The sequence below is a fragment of the Gymnoscopelus braueri genome (genome assembly GCF_963280865.1).
Source record: "Gymnoscopelus braueri genome assembly, chromosome: 14".
NCBI classification, from domain to species: Eukaryota; Metazoa; Chordata; class Actinopteri; order Myctophiformes; family Myctophidae; genus Gymnoscopelus; species Gymnoscopelus braueri.
In genome coordinates, this window is record NC_137619.1 from 6,298,275 (window position 1) to 6,323,274 (window position 25,000).

Consider the following 25,000-nt stretch of genomic DNA (forward strand, 5'->3'; position numbering starts at 1 on the left):
AGGTACAGTTATACAATAATGCTGAAAGGATAACACAAAAAGACTGTTTCCATTGTGGTCCTATGTATTCACAATCACTTCATCAAGACATATGAAGGCATACAATACAATACTAAGAGATCATCAATGCTAGGAGCAGTAAAAGTGTATTTACATAAAAAACTGTTGGGGGTCATTTATTTTGTCAAGCTAGAAGACTTGTCTAGGTTGGTGTTTCTCAACCTTTTTAGGCCGTGACCCCCCCAAATTTGAACGGGGGACCCCCCACCCTGATAAGCACTTGAAATGGAGGAGTTGAGGCATCACATTTTCGGTTCCACAGATAAAAATGGTGAAAATAGCAGATCTACAAGCTCGAGCTTGTAGATCTGCTATTTTCACAATTGTTGCCTCTTTCTTATATATATTATTTGACAATTTGCCTAATGTTTGACCAGTTTTTATATTAAGTTTGTTGATTTGTAGGTATTAAAAAGGTCTTAAAAATCCTTAAATGGTCACTTCACTGTCATCTGGGGATCCCCCCAAAATCATGTGGGGGCCGCCCTGGGGGTAACAACCCACAGGTTGTAAATTACAGACAGGTGCTCTTTGATGGCGGGTAGGGAGTCACATGTTTTGATGGCTGTTAGGAGGATATTCCACATTTTGGTGGCATAATAATAGTTGCATGAATTCATCCCCACGTTTGTGCCGAATCTGGAGGAGGAACGAGATCAGTGTCGCTCCCACTGACCAGTGTTGTATTGGTGATTTTGTTAGTGGTGGGACGCTGTTTTAAAGACGTCGTCACGTGCACTTTGCTTAACACATACACTACAGGTCACACAATGGACCATTGATATGCATCTACAGTATAAGGCTCATTCCTATGTTAATTCATGCTGGTGTGACACCCGGCAGTCTGGAGCCTTTGTAAACTTTGTTGAGGTGTGAATTAAGGGTTGTTTTAAATCGATGCGTGTGAGTGAGTGAGTTTGGAGAGGAGAGGAGAGGAGAGGAGAGGAGAGGAGAGGAGTGCTGCTTTGTTTTCATCCTCCTGGCTGTGTGCTGGTGGGCGGGGCCAACAGGAGGGGGGGGGGGGGTTGAGCCAAAAGGATGGGCACCACCGGAGGAAAGGCCGTGATGGCGTCACCAACAAGCTGCTCCTCTTATATTATGAGATGTGTAGGTCATGTGGGTTCATTCAGAGCATGTATGTATGTATGAGCTCAGCAGGTTTCCATGGCGATATGCCAGGTTATATTTTCAGATCTACTGTTGGTGCTACAGGAGAAGGTCAATAGGTCACCAGCCCACCAAGTTACACAGCAAATTATATCACAATCCAGCAAGTCATTTATTCTTTTATTTTCAACTATGCTGTCTGGGACAAAAGTTGTGAACGGACAGAATATGTATTATGTACAATGTTGGCATTTATCAGTGGCAGCTAAATACTGTACCTAAGAAGTACCAATGGTGTGTGTGTGTGTGTGTGTGTGTGTGTGTGTGTGTGTGTGTGTGTGTGTGTGTGTGTGTGTGTGTGTGTGTGTGTGTGTGTGTGTGTGTGTGTGTGTGTGTGTGTGTGTGTGTGTGTGTGTGTGTGTGTGTGTGTGTGTGTCTGACAGCCAGGCCTGCTGACAGGCTGCGTCTGTTTTTAGCCTCTATGCTGAAGGTCAGGAGATAACACTGTACATACCACACACACACACTCCTCCAGCGATGTGGGCGGGGCTGTGAGGATATTACATGCGGGCCCCCAAATAATTGGCAAATAATGAAGATTCTTAAACGGCTAGTAGTCCCATTCCTTGATCCTGATTGGATGGTTTTCCGTTCAGTAGACGTGATAAAACAGACTAGGTTGTGGGGAATCGTCCAAATCAAGCTGAGGCTGAGGTTCAGTTGTCTCATTTGGGCCACATGGGGCCAGAGGCTTTTCTGGCGGTTCTGGACCACCAGCTATCGGACCGACTCGACGCCGTGCACTACGCTCTCCCTCGGGCCATTTGGTGACCGACGGGCCGCCCCGGCCCCGAGGACGCGTTTTGCTCGTGAGCCGAGCCTATTGGTCGAAACCATTTTCGCTCATGCATGTGTCTGGCCCCAGCCGTAATAATAATAATAATAAGTACTATATAGCACTTTTCAAAACAAGAGTTACAAAGTGCTGTACAACAGTTGGAGCATAACATATATAAGCAAAACATACACGTTTAAAAAAGCATAAGGGAATAACATAGTTAACAAGTTAATTCTAACAAGCAATAAAGGAAATAAACACGTTGAAACAATCAAGCTAAAATGAGACCAAAACAAAAACTATGGTCTCGTTGCCCACATCGACAAACAAACAGATACAGACATATATGCAACACAATGATGGCAGATGAGGTGACCATAGGGGAAGGCTCTCTTCAGATGAGGTGACCATAGGGGAAGGCTTTCTTCAGATGAGGTGACCATAGGGGAAGGTTTTCTTCAGATGAGGTGACCATAGGGGAAGGTTTTCTTCAGATGAGGTGACCATAGGGGAAGGCTTTCTTCAGATGAGGTGACCATAGGGGAAGGTTTTCTTCAGATGAGGTGACCATAGGGGAAGGTTTTCTTCAGATGAGGTGACCATAGGGGAAGGTTTTCTTCAGATGAGGTGACCATAGGGGAAGGTTTTCTTCAGATGAGGTGACCATAGGGGAAGGTTTTCTTCAGATGAGGTGACCATAGGGGAAGGTTTTCTTCAGATGAGGTGACCATAGGGGAAGGCTCTCTTCAGATGAGGTGACCATAGGGGAAGGCTTTCCTGAACAGATGTGTTTTTAGAAGTGATTTAAAAGATGTCAGAGAATTGGCTTTTCTGAGCTGCATAAGCTGCAGTACCTATGATTGGCCACCATGTCCAATGCGCTTCACTGCTTCAGGCTTGGCTTCACACTGGTAACTAGTGTGAAATAACATATGTATATGTAACATGGTACTGTAACATATTATACACATGTATATGTAACATATACATGTACTGTAACATACACATGTACTACAGGCTTAGCTTCACTTCGTATGAAACTTTACCCCCTCCCACTCTCTCTCTCTCTCTCTCTCTCTGTCTGTCTGTCTGTCTGTCTGTCTGTCTGTCTGTCTGTCTGTCTGTCTGTCTGTCTGTCTGTCTGTCTGTCTGTCTGTCTGTCTGTCTGTCTGTCTGTCTGTCTGTCTGTCTGTCTGTCTGTCTGTCTGTCTGTCTGTCTCTCTCTCTCTCTCTCTCTCTCTGTGTGTGTGTGTGTGTGCCTCTCTCTCTCTCTCTCTGTGTTTCTCTCTTTCTCTCACTCTGCTGTTAGAGGGAGGTTTACTGTAAGGGGAGATGGGGACATGTGGAATGCTGTGTGTGTGTGTGTGTGTGTGTGTGTGTGTGTGTGTGTGTGTGTGTGTGTGTGTGTGTGTGTGTGTGTGTGTGTGTGTGTGTGTGTGTGTGTGTGTGTGTGTGTGTGTGTGTGTGTGTGTGTGTGTGCGTGCGTGCGTGTGTGGTTGAATCCAGGCCACTGTGTGGTCGGCCGGGCCTCACATTCCCATGGGTTAGATAATCCTGCTCTCACAAAACACTATCTAGACTTGATAAACTGTTGAGCCAGTTAGCTGCAATTTATCCATCCATCCATCCATCCATCCATCCATCCATCCATCCATCCATCCATCCATCCATCCATCCATCCATCCATCCATCCACACGTCCCAGACTCTTCTCCCTTCTGGCTCCCATGTGGAATGAACTCCACATTGCACTTAGAACTGCAGACTCACTCCCAATCTTCCGCCGTAGTCTGAAGACTCTCCTCTTCAGACTCCACCTCAGCCTGTAGCACTAGCCCTAGCCTTGACCACCTTGCAGGATAATGCAAAGGCTAAAATGTAAGTTTGATATCATGTTATGTAGACAGATGCCAGGTCATTGTTGAGCTGGCATCCTATAGTGTGTATAGTTTATATAGTTATATTATAGTTATAGTTATGTAGTTGTAGTTGTAGTTATAGTTATATTATAGTTATAGTTATATTATAGTTATAGTTATATTATAGTTATAGTTATATTATAGTTATAGTTATAGTTATAGTTATAGTTATAGTTATAGTTATAGTTATATTATAGTTATAGTTATAGTTATAGTTATATTATAGTTATAGTTATAGTTATAGTTATAGTTATAGTTATAGTTATAGTTATATTATAGTTATAGTTGTAGTTGTAGTTGTAGTTATATTATAGTTATAGTTATAGTTATAGATAGCATGTTATGTAGACAGATGCCAGGTCATTGTTGACCTGACATCATATAGTGTGTATAGTTTATATAGTTATATTATAGTTATAGTTATAGTTGTAGTTATAGTTATATAATAGTTATAGTTATATAGTTATAGATATCATGTTATGTAGACAGATGCCAGGTCATTGTTGACCTGACATCATATAGTGTGTATAGTTTCAATGAAGGCTGATTATAGGTTCTTACGTACGTATTACTTTAATATTAGATTACTATCACTACTATAACATGCATTTGATGTATTATCTTGTGTTGTCCTTGCTTACTGTAACTCGCTCTGGATTAAGAGCGTCTGATAAATGCCTAAATTCTATCTGTCTAAAAAAAATCTATCTATCTATCAGTATGGGGCCCCAGGCTGTGAGAGAGGCCATGTGGTCTAAATATAGACACCCCCCCCCCCTCTCTCTCTCTCTCTGATGGTAACATGGTGTCTCTCCATCAGGGTTCCAACGATGACACTAATCATCATTCCACTACACTCTAAACTAAAGAGCCTCAATATTGTATTGTATTCTAACAAACCGGGCCTCTTCCTTACTTCCTTCACATGAGTTACCAATCATACTAATGAAGGCTCTGTTCCATTTAGTGAGGGACAGTGGTTCTCACACTGATTTTATGTCAAGGACCCCATAACTCTGAGAGTGTACAAATGGAACCAAATGAACCTGTAATGGTCCATTTGGTTCCATTTGTACACTCTCAGAGTTACAGACCTCCCTGTAAGAGTCCATTTTGAACCCTCTCAAGGAACCCTGGACCACACTTTGAGACCCACTGGTGTAACAGAGTGTTTCCAGTGAGTCAACACCCTGAATCTGTTTGACCAGAATGGAACAGAGCCAATTCATTAGTATCATTGTAACAACCAGAATGGAACAGAGTCTTCATTAGTATCATTGTAACAACCAGAATGGAAAAGAGCCTTCATTAGTATCATTGTAATGACCAGAATGGAACAGAGCCTTCATTAGTATCATTGTAACAACCAGAATGGAACAGAGCCTTCATTAGTATCATTGTAACAACCAGAATGGAACAGAGCCTTCATTAGTATCATTGTTAACAACCAGAATGGAACAGAGCCTTCATAAGTGACATTGTAACATCCAGAATGGAATAGAGCCTTCATTAGTATCATTGTAATAACAACCAGAATGGAACAGAGCCTTCATAAGTATCATTGTAACATCCAGAATGGAACAGAGCCTTCATTAGTATCATTGTAACATCCAGAATGGAACAGAGCCTTCATTAGTATCATTGTAACATCCAGAATGGAACAGAGCCTTCATTAGTATCATTGAAATAACAACCAGAATGGAACAGAGCCTTCATAAGTATCATTGTAACATCCAGAATGGAACAGAGCCTTCATTAGTATCAATGTAACAACCAGAATGGAACAGAGCCTTCATTAGTATCAATGTAACAACCAGAATGGAACAGAGCCTTCATTAGTATCATTGTTAACATCCAGAATGGAACAGAGCCTTCATTAGTATCATTGTAACATCCAGAATGGAACAGAGCCTTCATTAGTATCATTGTAACATCCAGAATGGAACAGAGCCTTCATTAGTATCATTGTAGCATCCAGAATGGAATAGAGCCTTCATTAGTATCATTGTAACATCCAGAATGGAACAGAGCCTTCATTAGTATCATTGTAATAACAACCAGAATGGAATAGAGCCTTCATTAGTATCATTGTAACATCCTGAATGGAACAGAGCCTTCATTAGTATCATTGTAGCATCCAGAATGGAACAGAGCCTTCATTAGTATCATTGTAACATCCAGAATGGAACAGAGCCTTCATTAGTATCATTGTAATAACAACCAGAATGGAACAGAGCCTTCATTAGTATCATTGTAACATCCAGAATGGAACAGAGCCTTCATTAGTATCATTGTTAACAACCAGAATGGAATAGAGCCTTCATTAGTATCATTGTAATAACATCCAGAATGGAACAGAGCCTTCATTAGTATCATTGTAATAACAACCAGAATGGAACAGAGCCTTCATTAGTATCATTGTAACAACCAGAATGGAACAGAGCCTTCATAAGTATCATTGTAACATCCAGAATGGAACAGAGCCTTCATTAGTATCATTGTAACATCCAGAATGGAACAGAGCCTTCATAAGTATCATTGTAACAACCAGAATGGAACAGAGCCTTCATAAGTATCATTGTAACATCCAGAATGGAACAGAGCCTTCATTAGTATCATTGTTAACAACCAGAATGGAACAGAGCCTTCATTAGTATCATTGTAATAACAACCAGAATGGAATAGAGCCTTCATTAGTATCATTGTAATAACATCCAGAATGGAATAGAGCCTTCATTAGTATCATTGTAATAACATTCAGAATGGAACAGAGCCTTCATTAGTATCATTGTAATAACAACCAGAATGGAACAGAGCCTTCATTAGTATCATTGTAACATCCAGAATGGAACAGAGCCTTCATTAGTATCATTGTTAACAACCAGAATGGAATAGAGCCTTCATTAGTATCATTGTAATAACATCCAGAATGGAACAGAGCCTTCATTAGTATCATTGTTAACAACCAGAATGGAATAGAGCCTTCATTAGTATCATTGTAATAACAACCAGAATGGAACAGAGCCTTTATTAGTATCATTGTAATAACAACCAGAATGGAACAGAGCCTTTATTAGTATCATTGTAATAACAACCAGAATGGAACAGAGCCTTCATTAGTATCATTGTAATAACAACCAGAATGGAACAGAGCCTTCATTAGTATCATTGTAATAACAACCAGAATGGAACAGAGCCTTCATTAGTATTATTGGTAACACCTGTGAACAAAGTAAGGAAGAGGCCTGGTTTCTTTCCAATATGGCTGCTTTGCATAGAGCCTATTACAGGGGTGATGCAACTGTGATGATGGAGAGGGCCACATTGCATATACTGTTGGGCAGACATTCTATGTCACACAAAAGTAGCAAAAGTAGCCGATCTACAAGCTCAAAACGCGTCGCACTAGATCGGCTAATTTTGCTATTTTGGAATTGGAATCCTGATTTATTAATTGTTTTATTTTTGAATTGGAATCCTGAAAAGCAATCCAGAATGGAACAGAGCCTTCATTAGTATCATTGTAACATCCAGAATGGAACAGAGCCTTCATTAGTATCATTGAAATAACAACCAGAATGGAACAGAGCCTTCATAAGTATCATTGTAACATCCAGAATGGAACAGAGCCTTCATTAGTATCAATGTAACAACCAGAATGGAACAGAGCCTTCATTAGTATCAATGTAACAACCAGAATGGAACAGAGCCTTCATTAGTATCATTGTTAACATCCAGAATGGAACAGAGCCTTCATTAGTATCATTGTAACATCCAGAATGGAACAGAGCCTTCATTAGTATCATTGTAACATCCAGAATGGAACAGAGCCTTCATTAGTATCATTGTAGCATCCAGAATGGAATAGAGCCTTCATTAGTATCATTGTAACATCCAGAATGGAACAGAGCCTTCATTAGTATCATTGTAATAACAACCAGAATGGAATAGAGCCTTCATTAGTATCATTGTAACATCCTGAATGGAACAGAGCCTTCATTAGTATCATTGTAGCATCCAGAATGGAACAGAGCCTTCATTAGTATCATTGTAACATCCAGAATGGAACAGAGCCTTCATTAGTATCATTGTAATAACAACCAGAATGGAACAGAGCCTTCATTAGTATCATTGTAACATCCAGAATGGAACAGAGCCTTCATTAGTATCATTGTTAACAACCAGAATGGAATAGAGCCTTCATTAGTATCATTGTAATAACATCCAGAATGGAACAGAGCCTTCATTAGTATCATTGTAATAACAACCAGAATGGAACAGAGCCTTCATTAGTATCATTGTAACAACCAGAATGGAACAGAGCCTTCATAAGTATCATTGTAACATCCAGAATGGAACAGAGCCTTCATTAGTATCATTGTAACATCCAGAATGGAACAGAGCCTTCATAAGTATCATTGTAACAACCAGAATGGAACAGAGCCTTCATAAGTATCATTGTAACATCCAGAATGGAACAGAGCCTTCATTAGTATCATTGTTAACAACCAGAATGGAACAGAGCCTTCATTAGTATCATTGTAATAACAACCAGAATGGAATAGAGCCTTCATTAGTATCATTGTAATAACATCCAGAATGGAATAGAGCCTTCATTAGTATCATTGTAATAACATTCAGAATGGAACAGAGCCTTCATTAGTATCATTGTAATAACAACCAGAATGGAACAGAGCCTTCATTAGTATCATTGTAACATCCAGAATGGAACAGAGCCTTCATTAGTATCATTGTTAACAACCAGAATGGAATAGAGCCTTCATTAGTATCATTGTAATAACATCCAGAATGGAACAGAGCCTTCATTAGTATCATTGTTAACAACCAGAATGGAATAGAGCCTTCATTAGTATCATTGTAATAACAACCAGAATGGAACAGAGCCTTTATTAGTATCATTGTAATAACAACCAGAATGGAACAGAGCCTTTATTAGTATCATTGTAATAACAACCAGAATGGAACAGAGCCTTCATTAGTATCATTGTAATAACAACCAGAATGGAACAGAGCCTTCATTAGTATCATTGTAATAACAACCAGAATGGAACAGAGCCTTCATTAGTATTATTGGTAACACCTGTGAACAAAGTAAGGAAGAGGCCTGGTTTCTTTCCAATATGGCTGCTTTGCATAGAGCCTATTACAGGGGTGATGCAACTGTGATGATGGAGAGGGCCACATTGCATATACTGTTGGGCAGACATTCTATGTCACACAAAAGTAGCAAAAGTAGCCGATCTACAAGCTCAAAACGCGTCGCACTAGATCGGCTAATTTTGCTATTTTGGAATTGGAATCCTGATTTATTAATTGTTTTATTTTTGAATTGGAATCCTGAAAAGCAACATTTTATTTAATTTGAAATGCATTTAGTTATACTTATGTTAACTTTATGATCTTAAATACAAATACATTGGACATATAAAAAACAATAGAATGTTAATACTAGTCAATAAGCTACAAATATAGACTGAAGTAATTACAGCAGGTCATGTTTGCATGTTTGGAATTGTAACAGCTGAAATCAATAATATATCACTATTCTGATATTAACCTGCGGGCCGCATCAAGTGAAGGTGGGGGCCGCATGTGGCCCCCGGGCTGCCAGTTGCCCATGTATGGCCTATAAGAACATTATAGAACCAAAGGGAAGTGAATGTGTGTTTACTGTGACAGTGACATGTGCCAACCACTCACACAGAGAGTGTGTGTGTGTGTGTGTGTGTGTGTGTGTGTGTGTGTGTGTGTGTGTGTGTGTGTGTGTGTGTGTGTGTGTGTGTGTGTGTGTGTGTGTGTGTGTGTGTGTCTGTGTGTGTGTGTGTGTTCACGCCATACAGTATCATGTGTGCTGTGGTCGTTAATCCAGCCCCCCCTCCTCTCTCTATCTCTCTCTCTCTCTCTCTCTCTCTCTCTCTCTCTCTCTCTCTCTCTCTCTCTCTCTCTCTCTCTCTCTCTCTCTCTCTCTCTCTCTCTCATATAATGTGTCCCTTCACTGCGTTCACTATGGAGCTACAGTGTAATTATGTTGATGCTGTTTGGAAGCTTTTACTGTAATGATAATGATCAAGAGCTTTATTTATACGGCACTTTTCATACATCAAAATGCAGCTCAAGGTGCTTATAGCATGTAGAATAGACAATCATCTAAAACAGGTTGAAACAACAACAACACAGCAGCAACATCAAGGTGCTGAGCAACACATCTCATAAGATGCTAGTTAACAGTGCTGCAAAGTAACTAAGTACATTTAATCAAGTACTGTACTTAAGTACAATTTTGTCGTATCTTTACTTTAAAAAACATCATAACTTTAACCACTTTAACCTGTTTTATACATAGGCTCAACGCGTTGTGAGACTGTTTCCGAACATGTTAGCAGTGGTGTAAAAAGTACTCAAATTCTTTACTTAAGTAAAAGTACCAATACTGCAATATAAAAATACTCTGTTACAAGTAAAAGTCCAGAATAAAAATTTTACTTTAGTAAAAGTACAAAAGTATTGGCATCAAAATGTACTTAAAGTACCAAAAGTAAAAGTACTAAATATTTGAAAATAGCCGATCTACAAGCTCACAACGCGTCGCATCGCGACGCGTTGTGAGCTTGTAGATCGGCTATTTTCAAATAGCCTAGGTTTAAAATAGGTTTAAAGTGGTTAATGTATGTTTCATTATATCATAATTTATATCTGAAAAGTAACTAGTAACTAAAGTTTTCAAGTAAATGTAGTGGAGTAAAAGTACAATATTTGCCTCTGAGATGTAGTGGAGTAGAAGTAAAAGTATTGGAAATTGGAAATACTCAAGTAAAGTATACCTCAGAATTGTACTTAAGTACAGTACTTAAGTACATGTACTTAGTTACTTTCCACCACTGCATGTTAGTACTTTTTTTTTGGTAAATGGTGCATTTATATAGCGCGTTTATCCAAAGCGCTTTACATAGATTGTGCATTACATTCACCCATTCATTCACACCTTCATACACCGATGGAGGAGGAAACCATGCAAGGCACCAACCTGCAATTAGGGGTTCAGTGTCTTGCTCAAGGACACTTCCACACTAACACTGGGGGAGCCCGGGATCGAACTGGGAACCTTGCGGTTTCCATCCGGCCGCTCTACCCCTGAGCCACTGCCGCCCCGTACTTTAAGTACATTTTGAGGCCAATACTTTTGTAACATTTTGACACAGGCCTTTTGCTTACAGAGTATTTCTACATTGCAGTATTGATACTTTTACTTAAAGGGATAGTTCACCCCCAAAATGACTTTTTTTCTATCGATTAGTCACCCCATGGAGACTTGAGTTCATGGATATTCTTTTGTTTTTGTCGCATTCCTATGCCAATAATTTGATGACCGGCAGCGGTTCCAGTAGACACAAAGAGTCTCCTTTTGTGTCTCCTACCGGAACCGCTGCCTACTGGTCATCAAATTGTTGTCTTGGGAATGCAACAAAAGAATAATAATCCATGAATTCAAGTCTCCATGGGGTGACTAATCGATAGAAAAAAAGATTTTGTGGGGGTGAACTATCCCTTTAAGTAAAACATGCAAGTACTTTTTCCACCACTGCTAGTTAAAAGCTACGTTAAAAAGTGGGTTTTCAGTTGATGTGTGTGTGAATGAGTGAGTGTAATGCTTCCTGTAAAGTGCTTTGGATAAAGAACCTATATATAAACGCACCATTAGACCAAATATCATAATAACATATCATTACATAACACCTCCTCACTGCGTTTAAATGTCAACTAGCATGAGTCACACACTGGCACTGTGTGTGTGTGTGTGTGTGTGTGTGTGTGTGTGTGTGTGTGTGTGTGTGTGTGTGTGTGTGCGTGTGCGTGTCTGTGTTCTATTGTGCGTTGGAAGGACAGCTGTTGCTAGGTGACGTGTGTGTGTGTGTGTGTGTGTGTGTGTGTGTGTGTGTGTGTGTGTGTGTGTGTGTGTGTGTGTGTGTGTGTGTGTGTGTGTGTGTGTGTGTGTGTGTGTGTGTGTGTGTGTGTGTGTGTGTGTGAGGTAAAGATGTTGACACCGATATGGCATTAAGGACAAGCCTATAAATGAGTGATTGTGGAGGATGTTTCACTATGGATAAACCTATAGAAATCCTAGAATGTTATTCATTGTGAAGAAGGCTTCAGTCAGCTTTGTTCCATTATTCCTCTGTTTCCACCAAGGTCAGTGAGATGTCTCCATATACCACAGTTCTCTTTGTTTGTCGGTTTAAAATAAATCAAAGGGGCACGGTGGCACAGTCGGTAGCGCTGTCGCCTCACAGCTAGAAGGTCCTGGGACGCTGTGGGCACTGGGGGCGTGTCTTCTCCTCCGCGTCATCAGTGCCCATACCCTAGGTGGAGTTGGTGAAAGGGCCTTTCAGTGTGGAGTTTGCATGTTCTCCCCGTGTCTCCTAGGGTAGTTAATACCCTCACAAAAACATGTAGTAATCCTGGTCTCTATACCGCCTCCCCCTGGCCATCCGGGGCGCCTGATGGAGGAGAAAGGAACTGGTTCGAATAACGTGTTCCTTCCACGCGCTACGTCCTACCGGGGAAACTCCCCCCCTGTCAGGTGACAAGAAGGTCAGTTGGCTCTCATGCATTGAAGGAGGCATGAGCTCGGCTCTGGCCTCCCTAGGCTGGTGGGGGGAGTGTAGCGCCCAGGATCACTTTGATAATTGGCACCGGGTGAAAAATAAGGGTTACAACATCGTGGGATAAAAAAAAATTATAGTCAAATAAATCAAACCAAAAAATGAAAATAAATTATAATAAATATAAATATAAATAGCCTACTATATGTAAGTACCCTTTTTTTTATGATTTTCACATTTTTTTTTTGACACAGACACAAACGTCACGATTCAAACAGGAGCCTGGATGGCTTGATTCCAGGATTAACTGGAAAAATAAAATACATAATAATGAGGGACCCCATTTTCTGTCTGTGTCTCAGAGGAGGGCTGTGGATAGTTCAGAAACTCTTCTGTCTCTCCTACACTGTCTCCCTCTCAGCTGTCCTACTGTCCGTCTCTCCTACACTGTCTCCATCTCAGCTGTCCTACTGTCCGTCTCTCCTACACTGTCTCCATCTCAGCTGTCCTACTGTCTGTCTCTCCTACACTGTCTCCATCTCAGCTGTCCTACTGTCTGTCTCTCCTACACTGTCTCCCTCTCAGCTGTCCTACTGTCTGTCTCTCCTACACTGTCTGTCTCTCAGCTGGCCTACTGTCTGTCTCTCCTACACTGTCTGTCTCTCAGCTGGCCTACTGTCTGTCTCTCCTACACTGTCTCCCTCTCAGCTGTCCTACTGTCTGTCTCTCCTACACTGTCTGTCTCTCAGCTGGCCTACTGTCTGTCTCTCCTACACTGTCTGTCCCTCAGCTGGCCTACTGTCTGTCTCTCCTACACTGTCTGTCTCTCAGCTGTCCTACTGTCTGTCTCCTTTCACTGTATGTAAAGGTGAAAATGGTATTCATAAAATCGCTGTCCTCAAATGTTGATGTCCCAGTATAGTAACCCTGTGTGTGTGTGTGTGTGTGTGTGTGTGTGTGTGTGTGTGTGTGTGTGTGTGTGTGTGTGTGTGTGTGTGTGTGTGTGTGTGTGTGTGTGTGTGTGTGTGTGTGTGTGTGTACAGATCACTCCGGGCAGCAAGGCGGCCATGGGGAACCTGGTTCAGGGTGACATCATCGTGGCCATCGACGGCGTGGGGACCGACGGCATGACCCACCTGGAGGCTCAGAACAAGATCAAGATGGCCAACTTCAACCTGGCCCTCACCATGACCAAGTGAGTCTGACTTTAACCCACTTTAACCCACTTCAACCTGGCCCTCACCATGACCAAGTGAGTCTGACTTTAACCCACTTTAACCCACTTCAGCCTGGCCCTCACCATGACCAAGTGAGTCTGACTTTAACCCACTTTAACCCACTTTAATCCACTTTAACCCACTTCAACCTGGCCCTCACCATGACCAAGTGAGTCTGACTTTAACCCACTTTAACCTGGCCCTCACCATGACCAAGTGAGTCTGACTTTAACCCACTTTAACCCACTTCAACCTGGCCCTCACCATGACCAAGTGAGTCTGACTTTAACCCACTTTAACCCACTTCAACCTGGCCCTCACCATGACCAAGTGAGTCTGACTTTAACCCACTTTAACCCACTTTAATCCACTTTAACCCACTTCAACCTGGCCCTCACCATGACCAAGTGAGTCTGACTTTAACCCACTTTAACCCACTTCAACCTGGCCCTCACCATGACCAAGTGAGTCTGACTTTAACCCACTTTAACCCACTTCAGCCTGGCCCTCACCATGACCAAGTGAGTCTGACTTTAACCCACTTTAACCCACTTTAATCCACTTTAACCCACTTCAACCTGGCCCTCACCATGACCAAGTGAGTCTGACTTTAACCCACTTTAACCTGGCCCTCACCATGACCCAGTGAGTCTGTCTTTAACCCACTTTAACCCACTTTAATCCACTTTAACCCACTTCAACCTGGCCCTCACCATGACCAAGTGAGTCTGACCTTAACCCACTTTAACCCACTTCAACCTGGCCCTCACCATGACCAAGTGAGTCTGACTTTAACCCACTTTAAGCCACTTTAAGCCACTTTAACCCACTTTAACCCACTTCAACCTGGCCCTCACCATGACCAAGTGAGTCTGACTTTAACCCACTTTAACCCACTTTAACCTGGCCGTAGTCCCCATACAGAAAACAAGCAACATAACAAAAAGAGCACATATAAACATTACTAAGAGGGTACAAACAGAAGAGACAAAAGCAACAGTAAAAAAGACCTAAAATACCAGAGACTAAGGAAACATTAAATAAAAAAAAAAAAGGGGGGGGGGGGACTACATTTAAGCATATTTTAAAATGGTCATGTTTGATTGTCCATGATCCATCCTTTTAGTTGGACCTTAAAAAATGTAAAGGATGGACTCTCTCTTATGTTAGTGGGTAGATTGTTCCAACATGCGCTTCCTTGAACTGAAAAGGAATTCTGCTCAAAGGCTGTGCGTCTAGAGAGAGGCTGCACCTCACAATCCCCCTGATTATTATATAATATAATAATAATATAATAACTGGTGACGGCCCTCGTACTGATGCCCGCGTCAGGCTTCCGTTTTTATAAATTCCTCCATAGGAGGCGGGGCATAAACCATGTCAAGTTTTATGCACGGCACATGCCTGTTTAAAGAGCTTCCAGTTGGTAGGAGGTGGGACTCACTCATCTGTGCCTTCCGAGTGAGGGCCAGCGTGGGATGCTTCTCGTCCGACCTCTGCTGGAGCCATCCCAGGGAGGACAGGCGGTTGGTTAGTTGGAGCGGCTCGTGGACATTCGGAGACGGTCCGTAGGGCGGTGTTGAGGCGGCAGCGCCATGGCTCATGGCTGCCAGTTCCCATTCGATGTTGTGTGGGAGTTCTGACTGCTCCAGATCGTACTGAATAACTGCTAGCTTGCATAACGTCTTCAGACTAGGACTCAAGTCTAAGATATACAGGTCTGTACAGGGTGTGTCGTATTCTCCAGAGAGGACAATACGATCTCCCACAATGCAACAGCACATCCTATACATCCAACGCAGGCTTTTCCCTTTGGTCTCGACCTTCCTCCAGGAGAAGGTCTCTGGGTTGAATCTCCACAGATAAGATTGATGGCCCTCTACTGAGATACCACCCAGTATGTACAGCTCTCCATTGTAGGTAAAGGCTGAATGACCCCCAGCGTCCTCCTGAAACAAGCTGAGAAGGTGTGTTTCAGCCTGCAGTCGGTCTCTGTGTCAAACACTCTGATGTTGTCGTTGTCCCCGGCCCCTCGCACCCCAAATACAAACATCTTTGTACCGATGATGGTGGCAGAGTGATGTGATGAATAGAGCTGTGCATTGGCACTGCCCTCACGATTCAATTCGATTACAATTCACAAGGTAACGATTCGATTCAATTACGATTAATCTTGTAATAATTTGATTCGATTCGATTCGATTCAGCGATGCATCGCGATGCATCACACTTTACTATATTACTGTACACTGCAAAGAACATGGCCACATTTTCATCAGTCAAATCAATACAAGCAGTCAGATATACTGAACAGCATATTTTATTTTGAAACTGCTGTGTAATAATCAGTGATCACTGATCACTCTCCTGTCTCCTTGACATAAATGTCATAACATAAAATAAAATAAAATTGGAAACAAAAATATATAAATGATGGTACAGGCTATTGAGGATAAGGCATATTTCAAAGCTCAAAAAGGAAACATGAATCAAATCAGTCACTCTACTTAACTGCAGTGACATTTTGTGCTGCCTTTTTTTTATACACACAGTAAAAATAAAGCAGCTCTAGTAAGACAGAACACTCCCTGAACTGTGCAAAAATAATCACACTATTGTTGTAACAACAACAAGTAACAACAACCCAACAAATATTCAGTGCAACACACAGTACAGTTACAGTAACCACTTAATACTGTGAAACTTTCTTTCAAGTAGTAAACCAAAACAGTATAGGATTAGGCCTTGCCTACCTATTAGTGCAACTGTTAAATTAAATTATACAAAAAAAACAGCAGCTTAGCAGCCTTAAGACAAGGACAATTGTGTACCTGAGAATCCAATCCTTATGTGGCAATCACATCACACTGCTGCATACAAAATATCAAAATGTTAACATCTTAATAAAATAAATTGTAAAGCCAAAATAGAATGAATGTGTAGGCCTAGCCTACTACAACATTTGTGCAAACATCTTCAGTGTGCATACAAAATATCAAAATGTTAACATAAATCTTAATAAAATAAATTGTAAACCCAAAATAGAATGAATGTGTAGGCCTAGCCTACTACAACATTTGTGCAAACATCTTCAGTGTTCAGTCTGAGTTCAATATCAGTTTCAGAGTGAGGAAATAGTTTGACCTAATCCTAAAGAACATAGCCTCTCACTCACTCACTGTTCAGCATCTAGGAACATCAAGGTTCTTGTGTAAGAACACAAGTTGATCGACATGCTCTGGTGTGAGAGTGCTTCTTTTTGCAGTGACAACATCTCCTGCAGTGGAGAACACTCTCTCTGCAGACACGCTTGTCCCTGGGATGCACAAGTATCTCTTTGCCAACCTAGAGAGGAGAGGAAATGTGCCCTCATGGCGATGCCACCAGTCCAAGGGATCCTCAGTGAGAGTCACAGATGGGGCTCTGCAGTACATGTCCATTTCCTCCTCAGCCTTGGCATAGGTGGTCTTGATTTGTACTGCAGGTTCATTGTTGTCAGCGAAAGCAGATCCCAGCAAAGTCACAAGCAGCGATGAGGCCCTTCTTTTGGGAGCAGGGGGGCCTGGTGTGTCTGACACCTCGTCATCCACGGGCACAGACAGCAACTCTTTCTGGGTTTCTGAACTTCCTGTTCCGCCTGGCGCTTCATCTGCTTCTGTCCTACGTGTCCTCTCATCCTGTGTTTGAACAAAATAAAGAGCAAAAAACAGCAGTTAGCACTTAGCAGCACGCCACTTTCTCAGTCAGTCACTTTCTGCAGCAGCTCACATCATCACAACAGATAACTATTTTTCTCAGTCTTATAATTTTTTTTTACTGACTGTAGCTACTTAACATTACATTATTACAATTTAAAGTTTGTTTAATTCTATACGTTTTACAAGGTTAAAATTACCTCCAAGGATGCAGCCTCTGAAGTCACTCCTGCATAGATATCCAATCTCCCCTCCTCTGTCAGGAAAGGCAGTCCCTTAAAGCGAGGATCCAGGGCAGAGGATGTATGAAGGAGCTTCTTCTCTGGTTCAGTGTTGTACCTCTTAAGGAGATCTGCTTTGATGGCCTTCTTGACATCACTGGTTGGTCTCCAATGGTGTCTGACATGGTCTGGAGGAGTTGTGCATATAGTGGTGCAATGAGGCAAATTGTTGGATTGCTCTCCTCTGACATCAATACGGTGGCATCCTTCATTGGTTGTAATGCCTTCACTGCTTCCTCTGCATTAACCAGATCATTTCTGTTTAGAGTGAAGAGGTCAGACTCATCTACATTGATCTCAGGAGCCAGCAGGGTGGCATGCACTGCAGCTTGCTGTTCCAAAAACCTCTCCATCATATCATGTGCACTGTTCCACCGTGTGGCGACATCAGTTAACAGTTTCTTTGTTTCTCCTTTAGTGTTGGTTAGTCCAAGAAGTTTTTGTTTTACTGTCAACATGCTGCTTGCCTTTGTGCTGCGGTGGAAGTATGTTGCGATACGTCGGATTTTGGCCAGAAGCCTGGAGAGCGTCGGCAGCTTAAGCGCCCGCTGCGCAGCGAGATTCAATGTATGCGCGAAGCATCTAACATGGGGGAATTTCCCAAATTCAGCAGCACGTGTCATATTGCTGGCGTTGTCTGTCACCAGCACAACACCTTTATCTGTTAGCTGCCATTCCTCCATAGCGTTAGTGAGTAGCTTCGCCATATGAACACCAGTGTGGCTCTCATAAACTGCTCTCGTCTGCAGCACATGTGATAGAATCTGCCAATGCTCGCTAATATAATGTGCCGTTATCGTTACATAGGACTCTGTTGCGACTGAAGTCCAGGCATCAGACGTAATGGCTAGACGACTGGCTTTATTCATTGATTCCATTACCTTTGCTTTGGTTTCATTGTAGAGTGCGGGTACTGCAGTATCAGTGAATGTAGCTCTTGACGGCAGCTTGTACCGGGGCTCAATTGTCTTCAGCATGTTGCGAAACCCTGCATTTTCCACAACTGAATATGGCCGTAGATCCTTCGCTATGAAACATGCCACAGATCGGGTGATCCTCTTTGCTCTCTCGGAGTTGGTCGGCATAGTTGACACTAGCGCCTCGTCAATCTTTGGCTGGGATGTGTTGACTGTTGTAGTCTTTGAAGACAACAACTCACTGTGCCAACGCTCAACATGGTTCTTCACATTAGTTGTATTGCCAACGTGCTTAATTTTTGCGTGGCAGGTTTTACACACAGCGTACGTCTTGTCCAGTTTCCCATCAACTTCATAGAAGCCAAAATGTGTCCAGATGTCCGCTTTCCAAACACTTGGTGCGTTTTTAATCGCTCGCGGTCTGTCGCGGTCGTCTCCCTCAGCCATTATATTGTTGTTGTACTAGCGTTAGCGCTTAGCAGCATGTAGCTACAGCACAGTTCAATGGATTGCGCATGTCAATGACCCGTTGCTACCGGAAGTATTTGAAACTTCACAACTTTATTGTCAACCCGAGGCCAGAAAATGAACAATAAATATAAACGTCTATAATCGATTATGTGACGTTGCTGAATCGATTCAGAATCGTTCACGGCCGAATCGCGATGCATCGCTGAATCGATTATTTTTGACAGCACTAGTGATGAAGCACGTGACGGAGTGTCTCTGGTGATAATCAGAGACCAGACCATCGTGGCGTAGTCAAATTTGTACATACAAGTTGGACACCACCACTTGTAGTCAGTGGTGGAAAAAGTACTCAAATTCTTTACTTAAGTAAAAGTACCAATACTGCAATATAAAAATACTCCGTTACAAGTAAAAGTCCAGAATTCAAAATGTACTTGAGTAAAAGTACAAAAGTATTGGCATCAAAATGTACTTAAAGTACCAAAAGTAAAAGTACTAAATATTTGAAAATAGCAGATCTACAAGCTCACAACGCGACGCGTTGTGAGCTTGTAGATCGGCTATTTTCAAATAGCCTAGGTATGAAATAGGGTTAAAGTGGTTAATGCATGTTTCCTAATATAATCATTTATATCTGAAAAGTAACTAGTAACTAAAGTTTTCAACTAAATGTAGTGGAGTAAAAGTACAATATTTGCCTCTGAGATGTAGTGGAGTAGAAGTAAAAGTATTGGAAATTGGAAATACTCAAATAAAGTACAAATACCTAAAAATGTTACTTAAGGACAGTACTTAAGTAAATGTACTTAGTTACTTTCCACCACTGCATACAAGTTGGACACCACCACTTGTAGTAGATACCTTGGTTGCTACCATCGGTCCATTCACTACGGGTGCATCCTTCATAGACGTACATGACCTTCCCCAAGGCACAGGCTGAGTAGCCCAACCTGGCCTGTGGAGCCGTCCCAGAAACCCTGGGCTTGAACCATCGGTGGGCGTCGTCGTCACGAAACGCATAAAGCACGTTGCAAAGCATCCATTCAACTCCCCCCCCAGATGTAGACGGTATTTTCTATGAGCACAGCTGTGTGGTAGTGGCGCCTGGATGGAACCTCAAGGTGACATTCTCCTCTTCCAGGTGTCACTGGGGTCAACTTCCTCCAGCGTAAAGACACTGTGTTAAAGACGTAAACATCAATCCTTGCCGTGTCGCCATAGCCGAGCCCTCCAAAGTGGTAGACCTCGTGTCCCATGGCAACCGTAACGTGACCGTGCCTCTTCGGCCCTCCTCTCAGGTACATCGTTACAGTAGATCACTTCTCAGAAGGAAGCAAGAACCGATTTGCGACACCTCTTATCGTGTTGTGTAACAGAATGGCGTCCTATTGTGTGCTCTACCACTTATTTTGGTTCAGTGGCACAAACGTCACGCAAAGCTGGACCAATCCACAAAGCTGATGGGTTGGGCTGGCCAATCATGGCCAAATGGTCTATTTTTGACCCGTTTCTGAACATTGTATTAACCACTTAAACCCTATATGGAGCAGAGTTCCTCAGGGATCTATACTAGTGTCTAATCTGTTTTCTGCTATTGTGGGGAAAGCTTTCGCTGAAAATAGCCCATCTGCTATTTTCTGCATAACGAGCGTTCCTGACCTGCTCCTGTGTTCAATATGTTTACATGTGTTCACGCGCGCACACACACACACACACACGCACACGCACACGCACACGCACACACACACACACACACACACACACACACACTGTAACACTGTAATAATCATGATGATAAATCCATAGGGGATTTGAAGCATGTCGTCAAGCATCAGCATCAGAGAGCTGTTGTCATGGAAACGCTGCCACACATTTATCTTTCCACCAACTGTTAGCTGTGTTTAATTTATTTATTAATTTATTTCCTGTTCCCTCAGGAAGGCCAATTGTTCCATAGACATGAAAACATGTCTCGTTGTTGTCCGGCAGAAACCTTCTACTTCCATATTATTACAACAACACCTACCATCAGCTCCCAGTACTTACCGCACAACTTGCCCGCGCTACTCATACGCTGAGTTGGCGGTGCCCGGGATCGAACCCATGACCTTGTGGTCATAAGGCGAGTGCTCTACTGACACAAATTAGATACAAGTTTATATGTATTATGTGTGTTTTTCTTCCAGGTCAAAGCGTCCCTCCCCGATGGCTGCAGCAGTCCCCAGACTGGACTCTCCCATGCCCATCATCCCCCACCAGCAGGTAGGACTGACCCCCACCCCCCCTGACCTCTGACCTCACATCACCAGGCTCTCCACACGCCATAAAAAAAAATCATGACATTTTGAAGGATTTCATGAAGTAATGAATTGAACACGGTGAAGAGTTCAGTCAAAGAGAGACACGCAGCACTACCGCCTCCTTGTGGTAGTGAGAGGAAATGCAGCTGCCCCGCCCCTTCTGTGATCTAGTTTCTGTCAGGTGGAAACCTCATATGTCCAAAACTGTTACTTTTCAGCCATTTTCGCTAATCTTAAAGAATTTTAGAAGTGAAAGTTGAGGTTATTTTTTCTATTTCCTGAACAGCAGCGGTCCAGTATTGTACATACAAGCTCTCCACCCGACAGCGACCTTATCATATTGAGCCATTACGAAATAATAAAAAAAAATTATACAAAACAATACTTTTCACGATATCAGCCATTTTAGTCAACATCGACCACCTATATGTGGCCCCTCCCTACACCCCTCCCCCCTCCCTATACCCCTCCACCTCCCTACACCCCTCCCCCCCCCCCCCCCCTACCCCTCCCCCCGCCCCCAAAGGATCAGCCAGTCCACGTCAATGGCCGCCTCTCGGCCTGCAATGCCTCCTCCGGGCCAGTAGAGGCAGAGTGTGCGCCGTCCAGCCCGGGCCAGAGGAAGCAGTATAACTGTCCCATCGGCCTGTACTCTGAGGAGACGCTGAGAGAGATGGCTCTGCTCCAATCAGGAGCCACTATGGGGTAAACAAACAAACACCTTTGACCTTTGAACCCAGACAGACAGAAGGAAGGAAGGAGGTAGACTCAGAACGTTCACACTCTGCCGTGGATCTGGAACTACGTTTTTATTTATTTATTTATTTTAGTCAAAACTGAGTGGGAGCTCAAAGGAGAGTAAATAATTCATTGATAGAAAAGGGGAGAGGGCCTGAGGGGTCATTTTCGGGTGTATTTCTTTAACCCATTAAAGGGGAATTTTGGCCCTCGGTTTTCTTACCTTTTCTATGATGTTATGATATCCTAAGATGAATGGCACAGTAGAAACACTTCATAACTCCATCCCGGGTCCGCCACAGCTAAAAACGCGCGCCTATGGGCTTTGCGCTAGCCCCTACCCCCCGCACTACCCTACGCGAAGGGGCCGTGTTTTTTCGATAACTTTTTTCATTTATTTTTAATATTATTTTTGGAAAATGAAAAAAATTAAATACAATCAAAAAATATAATACAATTTATCGAAAAAACACGGCCCCCTCGCGTATTAGGAGGGCGGGGTGAATCACCAGAACCGAGGACGGGTGTTTTTGATAAATCTAACATGGTTAAAATGGAGTTTGAAGTTATAATGGGTTTGTATAGGAAGGGGGCGTGTCTGATTAAATGAATATCATATATCTAAATACTGAATCAAGCAACTTAAAAACGGTCTGGGGGTCTCACAAAAGCCTGAGTAGATGATAAAATGACCCAAAGTTTTTTTGAAAATGAAATATCCCTTTAACCGCTTAAAGAGCTTTACCCACAAACAGCAGAAAACAGAAAATACCCTAGTATGAGATGAGAGATGAGATATACTTTATGTTTTTTATGTGTTACAGCAGCACAGACAGTGCAACAATAAATAAGTAATCAACAGACAAACAGAAACACAACAAACACAGATGGACACAAACACAATCATATAGGGTATAGAGCCCTGATAGGGACTCTGGTTAACCATATAGGGTTTAAGTGGCCCATCGTATCGATGTATCGCTCTGTCCTTCTCTGTAGAGAGCTGGGAAGGTGCATTGACGAGACGAGATGAAAAGAATTGCGGCGCTTGAATCGCGGGGAAATGTGTCACTCTGTTGCATTCACAACGGTTGTTTAGAAAAATTAAAACGTTGAAACGACGCTGCTAAATTTAAATGCATGACAAATAGCAAATGCATGAGAGAGCCAAGGACAGGCAGAACTCATGCCAAACATATAGGATAGAATAACAGGCACAGAATTCCTCAGTCATCCTGAACGTGGGCAGCAGGCATGGGACCTTATACATTCAATATGGGAGCACCGTTTAAGGCAGAAAGCAGAAGGTTTTAGAATGAAGATATAATATCTGTGCTTCTGTATGAACTCAAACCCCAGACACCAGAAGAGATGAACTAATATCCATTGATGATTGACTTAGTGAACTATCTGCCACTCCTATATGGAACCAGACCTTGTAGAATGTCAACGAGAGCAGCAGTAATTAACTGTGACACCAGAGGAGATAAAACGACCCCCGTCTCTTTAATCCTTGGGCTTACAGTGTTGGGTCAACATGATAACCCCCCCCCCCCCTCCCCCAGATATCACCGTCTAACCCTCACGGACCCCCAACTATGTCCCAAGTATAGAACTGGTCTGCACCACAGCCTGGGTCAACCTGTCTTGAGTCCAGACCGGTTGAAGTCCAAAGGCCAGTGGACCGACCACTTCCCCATTTAACCGCTTAAGCCAAAGAGGTAACTAATTCGTTTAGACTAAAAGCTTATAGTTGAGTCATCATAGCTTAGTTTTTAATTTGTTTTTGTCAGTGTAAAAAAAGTTGTCAACCAACATTTTTCGTCATAGTTTTAGTCGACAAAATTAAGACAGGTCCATACCAGACATACAATACTATACATGACATCATCAACACTAGGAGCAGTAAAAGTATATGTACAGAAAAACAGTGGAGGGTCATTTATTTTGTCAAGCTAGAAGACTTGTCTAGGTCCAGTTGTAGATTGCAGAAAGGCGCTAGCCTGATTATCAGACTGAAGCTGCGTGGAGCTTCAGTCTGACATTGGCTACAGTGTAGGCGATTACAAGGGGGAGGGGATTCGAATATCCCTAAACCAATCCTAAGGGCTCCCCACCCCCATCTCCCCACCCCCATTGGACAATACATTTTGTACCGAATAAATCCTAGGTTCACATTTACAACACCAGACCAAGAGAGGCAGTCCACTCAGAGAGTGGGCGGGGTCTATGGTCTGGAACCAGGCTAGAAAGGTGTTCTTTTATGGAGGTTTTAAAGGAGGACAATGAGGGAGTCACACTTTTTGATGTCTTGGTGGTATAGCAGGACATTCCACACTTTAGTGGCATAATAGTAGAATGAGTTCCTCCCCATGTTTGTACCGAATCTGGGGGGGGGGAATGAGGTCAGTGGAGTGCCCTCTGGTGGTTAACCCCGTAGCAGCAGTGATAGAGTGTGTTAGGTTGTCTTCACTGGGTTCAGCGTGGTTGAGGCATGAGTGCAGATTTCAGCCACAAAGCACAATAATAAGCTGTCACATGATTAGCATTTAGCACGTCTCGCTAATGCATTTCACCTCTTCAGAGGGTTATGAAACACACAAATACCCTGAGTCTTCATTTAACCCTGCATGCTGCGTTCACACTGCCAGCTACAAAGATACAGGCTACCATAATTTTTCAATGGAAGCCATGCAGTGACACATGTATAGCTGCTACAAAAGCTACAAATAAGTGGGCTGGTTTCAACTTCAGCTACAAAGACACAAATATGCTGTGTAACTTTGTATCTTGGTATCTTTGTATCTTTGCAGTGGTGGAAAGTAACTAAGTACACT

At 42.5% G+C, this 25,000-nt stretch overlaps 1 protein-coding gene across 6 annotated transcripts in view; it reads left to right on the forward strand.

Annotated features, from left to right (window-relative positions):
* Window positions 1–25,000, forward strand: part of LOC308100396 (LIM domain-binding protein 3-like) — a 66,675-nt gene that overhangs the window by 12,050 nt on the left and 29,625 nt on the right. For 5 of the 6 annotated variants that reach the window (XM_080449430.1, XM_080449433.1, XM_080449432.1 and 2 more), the window contains exons 3-4: window positions 13,588–13,739; window positions 21,312–21,387. In XM_080449430.1, the coding sequence (XP_080305556.1) occupies window positions 13,588–13,739; window positions 21,312–21,387 (228 nt within the window). Of the gene's footprint in view, window positions 1–13,587; window positions 13,740–14,606; window positions 14,628–21,311; window positions 21,388–25,000 lie in introns of those variants that run through there. The other variant, XM_080449435.1, reaches the window with a different exon arrangement.